This window comes from Epinephelus fuscoguttatus, linkage group LG22 (assembly GCF_011397635.1).
Source record: "Epinephelus fuscoguttatus linkage group LG22, E.fuscoguttatus.final_Chr_v1".
Classification (NCBI taxonomy): domain Eukaryota; kingdom Metazoa; phylum Chordata; class Actinopteri; order Perciformes; family Serranidae; genus Epinephelus; species Epinephelus fuscoguttatus.
Window position 1 is genome coordinate 1432501 of NC_064773.1, and position 14495 is coordinate 1446995.

The 14495-nt window shown below is 44.5% G+C and overlaps 1 protein-coding gene across 1 annotated transcript in view; it reads left to right on the top strand.

The window, feature by feature from the left end:
• Positions 1-14495, top strand: part of cpm (carboxypeptidase M) — a 33222-nt gene that overhangs the window by 7685 nt on the left and 11042 nt on the right. The window contains exons 3-4 of the mRNA XM_049566434.1: positions 1775-1872; positions 14308-14480. Of these exons, the coding sequence (XP_049422391.1) occupies positions 1775-1872; positions 14308-14480 (271 nt within the window). The remainder of the gene's footprint in view (positions 1-1774; positions 1873-14307; positions 14481-14495) is intronic.

Sequence of the window (14495 nt, forward strand, 5' to 3'; positions counted from 1 at the left end):
AGTGCTTCAGTGTTGTGAGAACATGTGACAATAATCTCTGTTCTAACAGAGGTTAATGATTCCATGTTTTCAGCTGAGAACGAGTCATGAATATCACACTGATGACTCAGACGGAGTCTTCTGGGTAAATATTAGCTCCAGTTTGAGTTTAACTCACAGAGCTGATGTTAAGGTGTTACTGTGATATGATAAGATAAGATAAGATAAGATAAGGTAAGGTAAGATAAGATAAGATAAGATAAGGTAAGGTAAGATAAGATAAGATAAGCCTTTAGTGTCTTCCATAGGAAAAATTTGTCTTGGACACACAGGCAACACAGCGACACACAGGTGCGATCAAATTTGTTGTGGCTGATGTGACTTGGTGTCAGACACCGATGCCCCCAGGTATCCTTACCGTCTGCATTACCTCCAGATTCCACCAGATGCGTGTTGGTTGCGTCCGCGCTCCAGAACGGCAGCGGAGCCGATAGAATTCAATTCTAGTCAATGTGTGTGTTTCCACCGGCTGCAGCTGTGCTCGTCCCGGCTCCGTCACAGCTCCGGCGCTCCGGAGCCCTCCACAACAGATACACAGGACTTCTATTTTTGCCGGACGCCGGAGCACAACGCAGCAATTCAGCACAGAGCAGATCGTGCGGGGCAGGAAGTCGTGCACAGAAACAAAATAAAACATCCGGTTAATTTTCAAAATAAAATACACAGTGTTCACGGCGGATCATATTTCCCTGCACTACACCTTGAAAACGTCATAATGGGCGGAGACAGGCCTGAAGTCAACAGGTCAGAGGTTTTCAGACGTCATTTCACCCCGTTGACACCACGGACGAGGAGATGTTAATCATGGAGGTGCACCCAGATGTCTTCCTACTACTCCTCTGGTTTTGTGGTTCTGTTTATAGAAACTACATCTTGTTATATCGCGTGATTATGCGTGAATTCGCAAAATCCGCAACGGACACGCATCCAGTGGAATTCCAGCGTAAGGCAGTTTAAATAGGGCGCCCTGCATGAGATTTGCCAATTGTTTGCATAGAAAGGAATCATGTGATCAATCAGCTGATCCATCAGTTGATTCGCCTGTTTGAGATCAGCTGATGTAGCTGGGATTTGAGCTGGTGTGGACATCATGTTCTGCCTGAACTAACACTGTGCTCAGTTAACAATCGTTCTTATTTTAGGCCAAACCATGATGGGGTTTTTTCTGAACCTAACTACGTGCTTCTGTTGCATAAACTTTAGGAAGTAAATCAAAAAACAAAGTTAACCTAAATTCTATGTCTATTTTGAGACTGTTTGAATTTAATGAGCGGAAACTTCCATTTCCACAGGAAATGGAAGTTTATTTTGAAAAGACACAATGCATGTAACAAGTGTAGTTTGACTTGCCATCCCTGAGAGTTCAAAACTGACCCTGGAGGCTAACTAGAGTGTTGTTTTTGCTGGTATTTGACGAGTGGTATTGAGAATGTGTTGCTGAGATGAATCAAAACAGTGAAACACTTTAAGAGGAACTGCAGAAGTGATTATTCTCTGTGTGTTCGTCACTACGTGCGACGCCTTTCACATTACGCACAGATATACAGGTACAGGTTTCAGGTCTGTTTCCACACTGGAGGAGAAGTGAAATAAGTCTATCCAAACCCAGAGTCAGGAGTCGGTTTAGAGCTGAACTTGATCCATCTGCAGTGATTCGGTATAAAACATCTCAGCTGAATATTTTCCTCAGAAACAACGACATGTAAAAACTCTGTCTCTGACTCGTCTCTCTCAGGTCAGCAGCTGTGGGTGTTGGCTCTGGGTCTCAGTCCTCGCCGTCACACTGTCGGCATCCCCGAGTTCAAATATGTGGCTAACATGCATGGAAACGAGGTGAGTGAACACACACACACACACACACACACACACACACACACACAACAGGACCCCTCCCTGTTGACAGGAAGCAGGACTAAAAGGAGACTAAAGAGATCAACAAAAGCCATTCAGAGTCAAACACACTTTTGTATTCAGACGACGGACCGTGTGTGTGTGTGTGTGTGTGTGTGTGTGTAGACAGTACGCTGAGTCAACGTTAAAGTATTAGACGACACTATGAAACAAATCTGCGGATTAATGACTCCATCAGAAACAACAGCAGCAACAACCGACAGGAAAGAACTTTATTATGTTAAATATCAAACACACAAACTGTCACAGCGAGAAGAACACACCTGTGATTCAGGTACACTCAGAGGGATTAGTACAGTCTGCTGGAGCAGAACAGTGCGGTGACAGTTACACTTACATTGGTGGGGGCGGGGAGTGTTCAGATCAGTCATCAGTGTACAGATCCTTGGACAAAAACCCTCCAACATCTGGGTTTGTCTTTAGTGGGACACGTTACAGTCAGCATTCATTCCTGGATAAATGACTCTGCAGTAGTGAGGGGGATTTATCAATCGATTGGTAGTGATGGAAACATGACACCTGAGTGAACACGTGGGTGTGATGCAATGACATGCTACCACAAATTCTGTATGGATCCAAGCAGCTCATGAACATTGCTCAGAATTGATTGGCACAGAGTTTAAAAGAAAGACTGAACAAGAAGCTGAAACAGAAGTAAGTCAAGTCAAACTTCAGTCACTCACTGCTGACCAAAGGAATCAAGCTCGAATAATCAGTCATACGCCAACAAGAAGAGGCGGGTCTTCAGCAGCGACTGATAGGTTTCTCAGTCAGAGGAGTTTTTACATGAACGGACGAGCTGTTCAAGAGTTAAGGTGCGGCCATCGCAGAGACTTGGTCGCCACTGGTTTTATGTGTACTTCTAGAAACATCCAGACGTCTCCGATCAGTTGACCTCAGAGCTCTAACTGGAGTATAAGATACAATAGTTCTGTTAGATAAGAAGGTGCCAGGGGATTTAAAACCTTAAAAACAAGCAATCAACTCTTAGGCCCAATCCCAATACCCCCCCTCGTCCACTACCCCTTAGCCCTTGTCCACTACCCCTTGGCCCTTGTCCACTACCCCTTGGCCCTCGAAATGAATTAACGAGGGGTAGGGTTTGAAATCTTCCCCTAGGAACTGGGACACCACTCACTACATCACTGCGTCAGTTACGTTCACGCATACGTAACTATTTTAAACAGGAAGCTGCGAGCCATCTACATTTCCAACCGGCATCTACGATGGAGTCTCCAGTTGAGTTCATCCTACCGATCGCATTTGCATTATTCATCATGCTTCGTTTGATGAACGACAGACGACAGGGGACTTATGCTAGCTAGCTAGCTAGCTAACCAGCTAACATTATGAGGCAGCATAGTTATACTAACTGGCGTGTTACCGTAATGTGAAAAATCCGACAATTTTGCAGAACAGGACAGATGACAGACGCTAGATAGTGCGAGCTAGCTAGCTAGCTAGCAAGCAACCTGACGACGGTAACGTTAGCTATGTATGAACTTTTTCCCCTGTCTCTTGCTCGGTGGTAGCCATGGCAACGTCTACCCCTCGCTGGCAAGTCAGCATCTGAAATCCCTCGCTCTGAAGGGCTAGTTTCATACCCACTACCCCTCGTTATGCCCCCTACCCCTACACACAAAAAGGAATTGGGACACCACTACCCCTCACGGGAACGCAGAAATGTCGGGGTAGGGCTAAGGGGTAGGGCTAAGGGGGGGTATTGGGACGGACCCTTAATATCAATCCTGGAATGGACAGGAAGTCAGTGAAGGGAGGCCGAAGCTGGTGTCATATGACCTGTTTTATTTTTCCCAGTTAGAAGACGAGCGGCTAAGTTTTGTTCTGACTGCAGGTGACGGAGTGATCTCCACCCACGTACAAAGAATTACAGTAAGAAAGGAAATAGGAAGGAAAACATCAATATAATGGCTGATTATAAGCCCTTGAATCATATCTGTTACTGTTTGATGCAGTAAAGTGAATTTCAGAGAATAAGACAAAAAAATCAACCTGAAATATTTTAGTTTACATAAATAAATAAAATAAATAAATAGATAAGAAATAAAAAAAGAGGGAGAAAAAAACAGTGTAACGGAAACTTAGCGACCTCTGACCAGCATCTGGTTACCGTGGTGACGGTCTACCGCTGATCACACTGCATGTGTGTGTGAAAGTCAATGGAAATGTCCTTAAATAGACAAGTCACGCCTCGACACACACACACACACACACACACACACACACACACTTAGTTACACAGTCAGCAAACAGAGTCAGTGGAGTGTGTCGGTTCAGAGGAAACTTCCAGAAAAAGGCCTTTTCACGGAGTCCACTCACACACACACACACACACACACACACACACACACACATACACATTATAGCAGCAGGAATGTAGCCTCTGTGGAAAAGTTGAAAAGGTGTCGTGTAGAGATCGCTGTGTGTGTATTGATGTTAGCAGTTCCCAGAAAACATCCCTCTGTGTGACAGGAGTTTAATTTCCTGTGAGGCCGGCAAACTCTTAATGTCCTCGTTTACACTGCCGAGACGGAGAAACTGTCGTCTGCTGTCGGTGGTGACGACAGTGCCGGAGATGAAACTTCATCAGACAGACTTCTTCTTCTTTCCAACTTCTATCTGCTTCCTGTTACGCTCCCCCAGAGGCAGCACGGGTCATCACTCCCTGCAGTCACACACTGATGATTCAGGCTTTCTTCAGACTCATTCATTCTCCCTTTATGAACCAAAATAGATCATGAGAGGTTATTTTCAAAACCAAGTCACAGACAACTTGAGACTTGGTTCAAAAGCTCTCACACATCTTGAGCAGTATATTCCAAGTCTCATTTATTCAGTTGTATGATCAGTACTTCCCTTGGAGGTGTGGTGGATAAATCATGTCGCTGCTCCAGGAATGAGTCCTGGAACCTGGGACATGAGTTAGCATGTTAGCACCTCCTGTTCCCTCATCTTGAGGTCAGTGTGTTTTTGGTTAGATGTGTGAAATAAGGTCGATGGTTAACACAAGCTGGACATAGAACACTACAGAACTTCATCACGCCGAACAGCCTCGTTGTGGTGGTGACATTAAGGCCTCATTTACACCGCAAGCGATGCATTTGCGCAGTGCTCGCGAACGGTCGCTGTTAAAACACCACATCCGTTCTGCGCACTGCTCGAGTCGCACTGCTTTCGCAAGCAAGCTTGAAAATAGAAGAGGCGCCGATTTTTTGCGCAAGTCGCGAGCGAATGGTCACTGTACTCAACAAAAAATTGACATCTACAGAAGCCGAGAGAGGTCACAACAAAAGATGTAGCAATGAGGCTAACATCAAGACAAATGGGCTTTTTGTGCTAAGGCTAGTAATACAAAGCAGACAAAGACTACTCACCCATTTGTAGTGCTAAATGTTAATTCGCCAAGCGTTGGAATAATCACTGGCACGTGAACCTGTCCACCCCGGGCTTTGGGTCAAAACTCACTTCTTCTTCTTTGGGGTTTATTGGAAATTTGCAAACACGGTGCACTACCGCCACCAACTGTTCGCGTGTGGTTTGTATTTTGACGGGACAGCAGCGGCCGCTGTGTGATGCATCTGTTTGATTTTGGTGTGAATACATGTGTGCTGCCGCTATGGTTGTGTACCGCTTCGCAAACACATCGCTTGCTGTGTAAATGAGGCCTGAGTCATGTGACCATAGTGTAGTTTGTTAATGGCCTAACGTTAGCTTTTTACTTCTGCCGATTGCATTTACACTTCATAGATAGTAAAGTGTTTATTAGTGAAAATTATCTGGCTGAACATAAACGTTTGTTCATCACAGAGTTTAGTTTCTGCAGTAATCCAAAATCCGATGAAATATTCCGATTGGCTTTTTGACGAAGGAACCAGGGCAGCGCTAACTTCTGCATCAGCCTACAGGAAAACATCGTCCCTGGAGCACTGTATACCTTCACCTATTTTTCAGTAAAACCGTACTATTAAAATACTTTCACCTACAAGTAGTTGCCCTGAGCGTGCCCGGGCATGTGCATGTGAATGTGCTCTGCTTGAACAGAGTTGAAACAATAGTTCAGTGGTGTTTATTATGTCTTTAGTTCCTGATAATGACTTTAGCTGTTGTTTTATCTCAGACATGTATATCAACTGATTGACAGAGGAAGGCGTAAGTTTCCGCCGAGACTCGTCAAGGTATGTGACATCCTAACACATGCCTGAGATAGGCCTTGATGCATATTTTCATAGCTGACAAACAGTTTAACTACGTCCGTCAAGTGGGGAAAGAGATGTCCATAAATCAGTGGATACATTTTTTGAGCATCACCACGTCCACAAAATGACTCGTTTCAGTATCAGAATTTGATCCATTCAGTCCGATAAGATTTGGAAAGTCTACAAGAGCCACAAAATGATTTAATCCCCATTCAAGTTAGCGGGGCGCTAAACAGGAAGTAAGCTGAAAGTCTCTAGTGTGCCTGCTTGATGGGCCGCAGAGAGCACGAGGACGAGGCCCCGCCTCCAACGCTGTCCTCAGGTCTCTTTATATACCCATGGGTCAAATGCCCGCACACACCCAGGCACACCACCCAGCTGTGCATAAGACTGTTTACTGACGTATTTTAAAAGCATTACTTTTTACTGACAGTACATGTGTCTGTAAAGTTTTCAAGCATCAAAATATACTTAGAGTACCAAAAGTTAAAATACACAGAACATAACAGGAAATGGAAATACCTGTACGGTCTAATGGTCGGTCGGTCCGCCACTTTGGTCCAGACTGACATGTCTTATCAGCTACTGGATGGATTGTGATTATGTTCACACATTCATGGTCATGAGAGGATGAATCCTACTGACTTTGGTGATCGTCTGACCGTCAGCAGCTCAGTGTTTCCACTTGTCTTGTAAAACAGCTTCAACACCTGCTGGATGGTGTTCACAAAATGTTGTACAGACATTCAGGATCCCAGAGGAAACATTTAGCAGCAGATTCAGGTCCATGATGTTCCAGCATCACACGATCTAGTGTCCATATACTTGTGTCCACATGGTGCATGCATTCTTGCTGCGTTCTGTATTTATAAATCCTGCTGTCTGTGAGGAACATGGCGTATTCATGGTTTTTGTTCACGCACTTTGTTTACACATCTGCTCTCTGTTGTTTAGCAAACGTTTCAAAACACAGGAAGTAAACAACGTCCACTGTACGGCAGAGAATCAGTCGAGGTCAGAGGACGGAGGATGTGTCTGTCGTCAGTGTTCAGATGAGCAGAGATGGAAACAGTCGTGTTGTTCTGACAGAATGTCGCTCAGTCAGAAGCAAGAATGTCGTCCGCTGCGTCGGAAAACATAATCATGTCTGTTACATGGTCTGTTAATAATCACTGAGAACTGGTACGTTCACTAATGTCACATCAGACATTCATCTGTCAACAGCGTTAATCTGCTGACTTCACACTTTAACAGCTGCTCCGTCACACTGACGCCTGTCAGTGATTTTATCTCTTCTGTGCAGCGTGAACAAATCTCTCAGCTCTGTGATCGCTCATTTCAGGCTGGATGGATTCAGTGTCTGTCCAGACTGATTCATGATCCCCAGAGGATGAACCCTCATGACTCTGAGGATGAAGACATGTCGTAGCACCACAGTGAGGTTTGTGTTTGTAGTTTTGAGTGAAATATCACCACAAATAACAGATTGTGATGAAATTTAGTTCACACATTCATGTTCCCCTCAGGATGAACCTGAAGTTACTCTGGTGATCCTCTGATCTTTCGTCCATAGCTCTGTATTCAGTGAACATTTAAATGTGTCCAATAATTTATGAGTTTATAAGCAGACACCTGCAGAGGTGGTGCCGTTGTCCTGTTGTTGCTTCATTTTGGGAAACAGTCCAAAGGTGGATGAAGATGTACAATAATAAATATACAGCTTACAGACAGTCATTTTAGGGACTAAAGTAGCAGCGAATCAGAGATCAGTAACATTGTAATATTGTTTGGTAAAGCTTTTATAATAAAACAGAATATAATCACACAGTCTGATATTTCAGAATTTAAAGCTTATCTGAAAACAGACTGGATGACAGAAAGATTAACGCTGAAAAGAAAATGACAAACCTTTAAATTCCTACAGACATGGGAACATGGGACCTATGGCTAAGCCCCGCCCTCAAACACAATGAGCCAATCACAGTGCGTATAGCCATCCCCATACACTGGGACATTCTCTGCCTGGACGTCCATTGAAATGCATTACAGAAAGTCAGTTTGTTGGGTTTTATGAGCTTTTTCTGAGATTTGAAGTTTAAAAATGGTCAAACGGTGTGCATGGGGTACATGCAACTCTGACACAAGGTATCCTGAGAGGCTGGGCGACCAGGTGTATTTTTACACTTTAAACCACATCTCAAGCGAGAAAAGTGTCTCCTTTGGATAAAGGTTCACAAGCGTACACTGTGACCTGTAAATGTTGGCTTGTAATTTAAGCTTCTCAACAATAAAATGATGAATATATCCCTCCAATGCGTAGTTTAGGCCCTTTTGGTTACTTCTCAATGACATCTGATCGTTATGTCCCCAAAAATCATCAGTTGCCTCCTGTGAAATGCTGTGTACTGTGACACCTGCCATAGCGCCGGGCACTGAATGTTGATAGTTTGTCCGAGTGAGTGGAGGGGGCGTGGCTTAGCCATAGGTCAGTTGAGCCTCGGGGAAGGACGTGGTTTTTATGCCTCAGCACTGTTGATAGCCATGGCCAGAATAAACCTTCTTAGTTCTGTTCACACCAAACATGATATGAATTTTCATGTGTTACTTGCATGAGTCTGAACGTTTTGTGTTGACTTGTGTCATACGTGCGTAGAATCACTGAATCGGTGAATAAACTTTCGCTGGTTCATCCTCTGCGAAATGTGTCCCTGGATGATCTCTCCTGCCTATTAAGTCTTGTATTTCGTGCCATTTATGTCACGTCCATCACGCTGCTCAGCGGGAATTCACATCTAATCGCATCTGTACATTGACTTCACGTGTAATTCACTCATGCTAATTGTTGTATTCATGCCCGAATGAGACACAGAAAACACAATGCACCTGAATACTTTGCTCGGCCTGCTGCCCCCGCGACCCGGCTTCCATAAAGCGGTTGAAAATGGGGGTTGTTTTTGCTGCTGTGTCGACGATTTTCATGGTTAACTCTTGGATACCTGCGGCTGAGAGTCTGATACCTCCACACACTGAGAGTGAATCAGAACTGCTGTTTGAGTCTATACGTTGTCTTTTAATAAAACCCTGCAGAGTAAATCTTTAAACTGTTGATCTGATCTCTGAGCGCTCCTGTTGTGCAATCAGAAACAAGAAGTTTCCATTGTCTCACAGGTTTTTATCAGCTGCAGTCAATCAGTCAAAAAAACTATTTTGACATTTGGTTTGTAAAAACGTTGAATATTTGCAGCTTCCAGCTTCTTGAACGTGAGATTGAGATGCTTTTATTTGTCAGATATGACGGTATACTGGGTCCTGGGAAACTGATAAACAGTGTTCACAATTTTCTGACATTTTATCGACTAAACGATCGATTGATTAATCTGCAGAGAGTCGATGATAAATATAATGTTTAGTTCTGTTCCTCGAGGACACTGTGTGAGACTCGGAGCAGCTGTTGAGTCGGCCGCACGAAGCCAACTGAGTTCACAGATTAACTGAATCACAGAGCAGCACACAGCACTAATCTGCTCACTGTATCAGTTTGTTTTCTTAAATTGATTGTGTTAAAGAACCGTGTGTGTGTGTGTGTGTGTGTGTGTGTGTGTGAGTGTGTGTGTGGGCGACAGAGGGAACAGAGTTTCCTTCCTCCTCTAGCTCGGCTGCTGTGTGTGGCTCTCAGCTGTTTGTGTTTCTGAGAACAGTGTAACAGGAGGGAGGCGGCGACGCTGGACGTTAGCTTCCATCTGCTAATGCACAGAAACATAAACATGCTGTCGTGCGGTTATCTAAACTTCTTTGATGTCAGAAGGGAAACTGGCCCCTCCCCCTCCCACTGACTGTTCCTCAAAGCGCCAAAATAATAACCTCAACATCAACATCTCTCTGCAGAAATCATGACCTGGTTACTCATGACAACCCACAGACCTTGTTGGGAGCAGCTTCATGTAGGAACTATTTTCTCTCTACCAACCTACACCCGCCAACTGTATCACTGTGCAGAAGGAAGAGTGCATCTACTGCTAGCTCACCTAGCACCACTAAGCTAGCTAACGTTACAGAGGAGGACACAGTTAATGGTTACATCTCGTACTATTACAAGCACAAACCTCTCATCTGTGAGTAGATGCACGCTTCCTTCTGCACAGTGTTACAGTTGGCGGGTGTAGTTCAGCAGAAAGAAAGTAGTTCCTCCTAGGGCTGTCGAAATAACACGTTCATTTCAATAAATTAATCACTGAAAAATTAACTCTGATTAATAGCGTCCCGTGGTGCCCTTCAACCTGGTGCATCATTGAAGGCCAAAGTGTCTTTGTCGTGTGATGGAGGCAGACGAGACGATACTACTCAGCCCCGTGAACGGAACATTTACATTTCAAAAACACCCAGATGGAGCTGTTGATAGGAGCAGCGCTCTCTGCAGGTTCTGCAGAAAGGAGTTTTCATACCGTCAGAGAACGTCAGTCTGAAATATCACCTCAACACAAACCTGGAGTTCTGAGCTAGCACAGCCTCTGATGCTAACGCTAGCAGCCAGCCTCGACCAGGTGTTCAGACTGAGTCAGTCTACCTGTGACCGACTCACTGACTCCCTCACAGAATGGACTGCAGACCAGTTTGGGTGGTCGAGGACAGGGGACAACTGTGTCCAACATCCAGCAGCTTCACTACGACACGTCTGACAACATTCAATTGAACTGAATTTTTTTAATACTTTCACAGCAGGAATTTATTCTTGGCAGCCCTGGTTCCTACATGACACTGCTCACAACAAGCTCCGTGGATGATCTCAAGTAACCAGGTCATGATTTCTGGAAAGAGACACTATTTTTTGGAGTGCCACCTAGTTCCATTATACTGGAGAGAAGGCAGACATCACTACGGCTGATATTTCCAACAATCTGCAACTCAAAGCAAAACTATCCAGATTAATAAACAGCTCTACAGGTGAGAGGAGAAATATGGATTTTTGATTTTGAGGTGAACTGTCCCTTTAACACCTGAGGTATTCCAGACATTTAAGGCATGCTGATTGCCTCATCACATACATGTTAAAGCATGAAAACATCAGCAGCCTGGAAGCAGAGGGCGCAGCACAAAAGATGAGAACTCACATGTCCACAACGTCGTCTGAAAATAAGATGGATCCATTTTGATTTAAGTAGGGCTGAAGATTGATGCAGCAGAGTATCGTGATATTTTTGTGTGGCACTGTTGTGTCATAACATGGATGCCAAGTATCGATTTTTACTATATAAATTATTAAAATGACAAATAAAACTTTTGGTAGCCGACTAGAATAATACAATGAATTATATTTTCAGTCCACTAAATACAGACTGGAAACTTAATGTCATTAGATGATACAGATGTGAACTGTAGCTACAGTCAGAGCTCTGTTCAAGGTACTAATGTACGAAGGGAGTTTAACCAGTACGGCTTTATGAATGAACAAATACCAGTAACCGAGCCTACGAGAGGTCAAAGATGGCCGACCAGTCCTGGAATAAAGCCTACAGTGATGAGTGACAGCTTTACAATCTGAGACATTCATATACAACAGATCACTGTGATCTGGTGGTTGGTGGTTGTGATGCGTCTTTATCAGCTGATCTCACAGACAGATCAGCTGATAAAGACGCATCACAACCACCGCCAAGTGAAACTTCAGAGGAAGGCCGAAGTTTCTGCCGAAACATGTCATGGTATGTGACATCCTAACACATGTCTGAGATAAAAGAAGAACTAAAGTCATTGGCCGTGTTTCCCAGTTGAGAGTGATCTGAAGACTTAAGAGCCCAGTTAAGAACGTTTTAGCTAAGAAGTGTCGCTAAGATAAGAGTGTTTGCCACATGCGTTCTTAATGCCCTCGCTCTAAAGATCGCTCTTTGAGAAGCTCTTAACAGGAGCTGGACACTGCCGCGGAGCTGAAACTAAATCAATGGATGTCAGACACATCGATCAGCCACCACTTCATCAGCCATAAGTCACACACAGCGCTGCTACCTAACGCACTAATCCCCTGCTGCTCGTGTGTATGTGTGCTCTAATAATTCTAATGAAAAACTAAGACGATAAATATTTGTTAATGACCTATTGTCATGATGAAAACAAGAGTACGACTAAATAAGAAGTAGTCTTGGTAAGAGAATCATGAGGACATGTGTTATATTTAAACAACAAAACACAGACGCCTTGCTGAGGCCGGTGCCGTCTCCCACCACCTCCAGGAAGCTCCCCACTGCGTAAAAACGCAGCGCAGCCAGGCACTGCACCTCCGGGCTGAGGGCCAAATTGCACCGGGTTGCCCTCCGGATGTGTGGAGACACTAGTTGATGAGGCGTTGTATCTCAGCCGCTACTTCATTTGGACAGCCCGGTCTGACAGCACGTCCAGTGGGCTGAAGTGCTGACACACAAATGCATTTACATGTACGGTTTGGCTTCGCACACGGCGACGCTGTTGGTTAGCAGCGAGAATATGCTGTAAAGCAGCCATGGTATCTCACACGTGTGTGATGTGGCAACGCCTTTATGTAGAGTAGCGGGTGGAGCGTCCCTTGATGAGGTTCCAGCTGAGCTCAGTTACACCTGTCAGTTGCCTGATGTCTGAATGTCGCAGGTTTGGAGGGTGGATGTGTTTCTGTTGAGCCCTGACGCATTTTCTGGATGCGGTAAACTATCTGATATGTGCATGCAGATGTGGGATATGTGCGGACAAATTATGATAAATGATAGTCATGATGATTCATCTGATTTGTGTGCCTGATGTGCACAGCACACACAGGAACACACTTGTTATTCCTCATACTTATTTTTCGTCTTATTATTATTTTCCTTCCGCCACATTTCGGTGCGTAACTTGTGCCACAGCTCTGAGCGCACACAGGGTCTTCATAAAACATAGATTCAAGATTCAATATGCACAGTAAGGACACGCGTTTCCCTGCAGAATGAAAATGGTTCTTTTCTGTCACAAATTAATGCTCAACAATATAAATCTGAAGTATGAAATAGATCAAATATATACGGTGCGCACTGTTTTAACGTCTCCTTGCTTAGTGTAATATTAATGTGCCTGACGCGGCTGGATCTGTGAGCGTTTGGTCGCTAAGAAGACTGTTAAGAGTGGGTCAGCTCCATCTTACAACTCCTTCTTAGTGAAAGATCTTCTTAAGCTAAGGGTGATCTGGGAAATGCGTTTTTCTTTCACGGGAGGCGTTAGAGCGTTAAAATATCCCCCTGAATCCTACACACTGGAGCTTTAAACGCCTCACACAAACACACTTTGATAAATCTGGACTGTCCCGTTAAGGCGAGACGCCAGAGCTCAAAAGTCGTCATAACAAAATCCACAGTTTCATATTTTAAAAAAGTCTGAAGTGTTTCTCATCAAACAAACAAGAGGAAACAGGGACTTTACTCGGGACTATTTTCAGCAGCGGATTAATCCTCACTTCATGCTCTAGTGAGTATTAGTGTCAGCAGGACGGTGTATGAAATAAACTGTGTGTGTCCATGGTAACGAAGGAACGTGTGACTCACTGATGTGTTTCTAACAACAGTATATCAGACTGTGGCTTCACTGCTGGGCTGCACACAGAGAACACAGAGACAGTTTAGAGGAGTGTTGGAAGAAAACAAAATGATGGCTGGAGGCAGCGCTAGTCCTGACATGTGTGTGTGTGTGTGTGTGTGTGTTGCAGCTCTGCACACACACACACCTCCTCACCTTTCCCACCCTTCTCTCTTTCTGCCTCCCGAGGCTCTCATTCATTCACAAAGTGTCTCAGAGACAAACGGCCTCTGACTCGTCTCCGGATCGCATTACGATTCCTCGCTGACTCACGACATCACTTCCTCCCCCGCCGTTTCCAGCGGGAGAGAACATGCAACGAAATGTCATGACGTGCTTAAAAAAACACAAGTTGGCAGAAATGAATGAATCAGAGGATGAAGGATGATGAGGAGCAGCAGGAAGTAGTTCATGTTCGTTCTGACGCCACAAACCTCGTCAACTTTTTACCAAATTAAACCCCAAAAATGACGTCATATTTTTACGGCACTTCTCAGATTTAAATGTTCTTAATTTGAGTTTACATTAAGTTTTTGTTAATGTGTGTGTGTGTGTGTGTGTGTGTGCGCAGGTTCTCGGCCGGGTGTTGATGCTACAGCTCATCGATGACCTGCTGCGTGGTTACCGAAATAACGAAACATGGTCACTGCAGTTACTGAACAGCACCCGGATCCACATCCTGCCGACGATGAACCCTGACGGCTTCGATGCATCAGACACAGACTGCCAGTACAGCCAGGGCAGGTACACACACACACA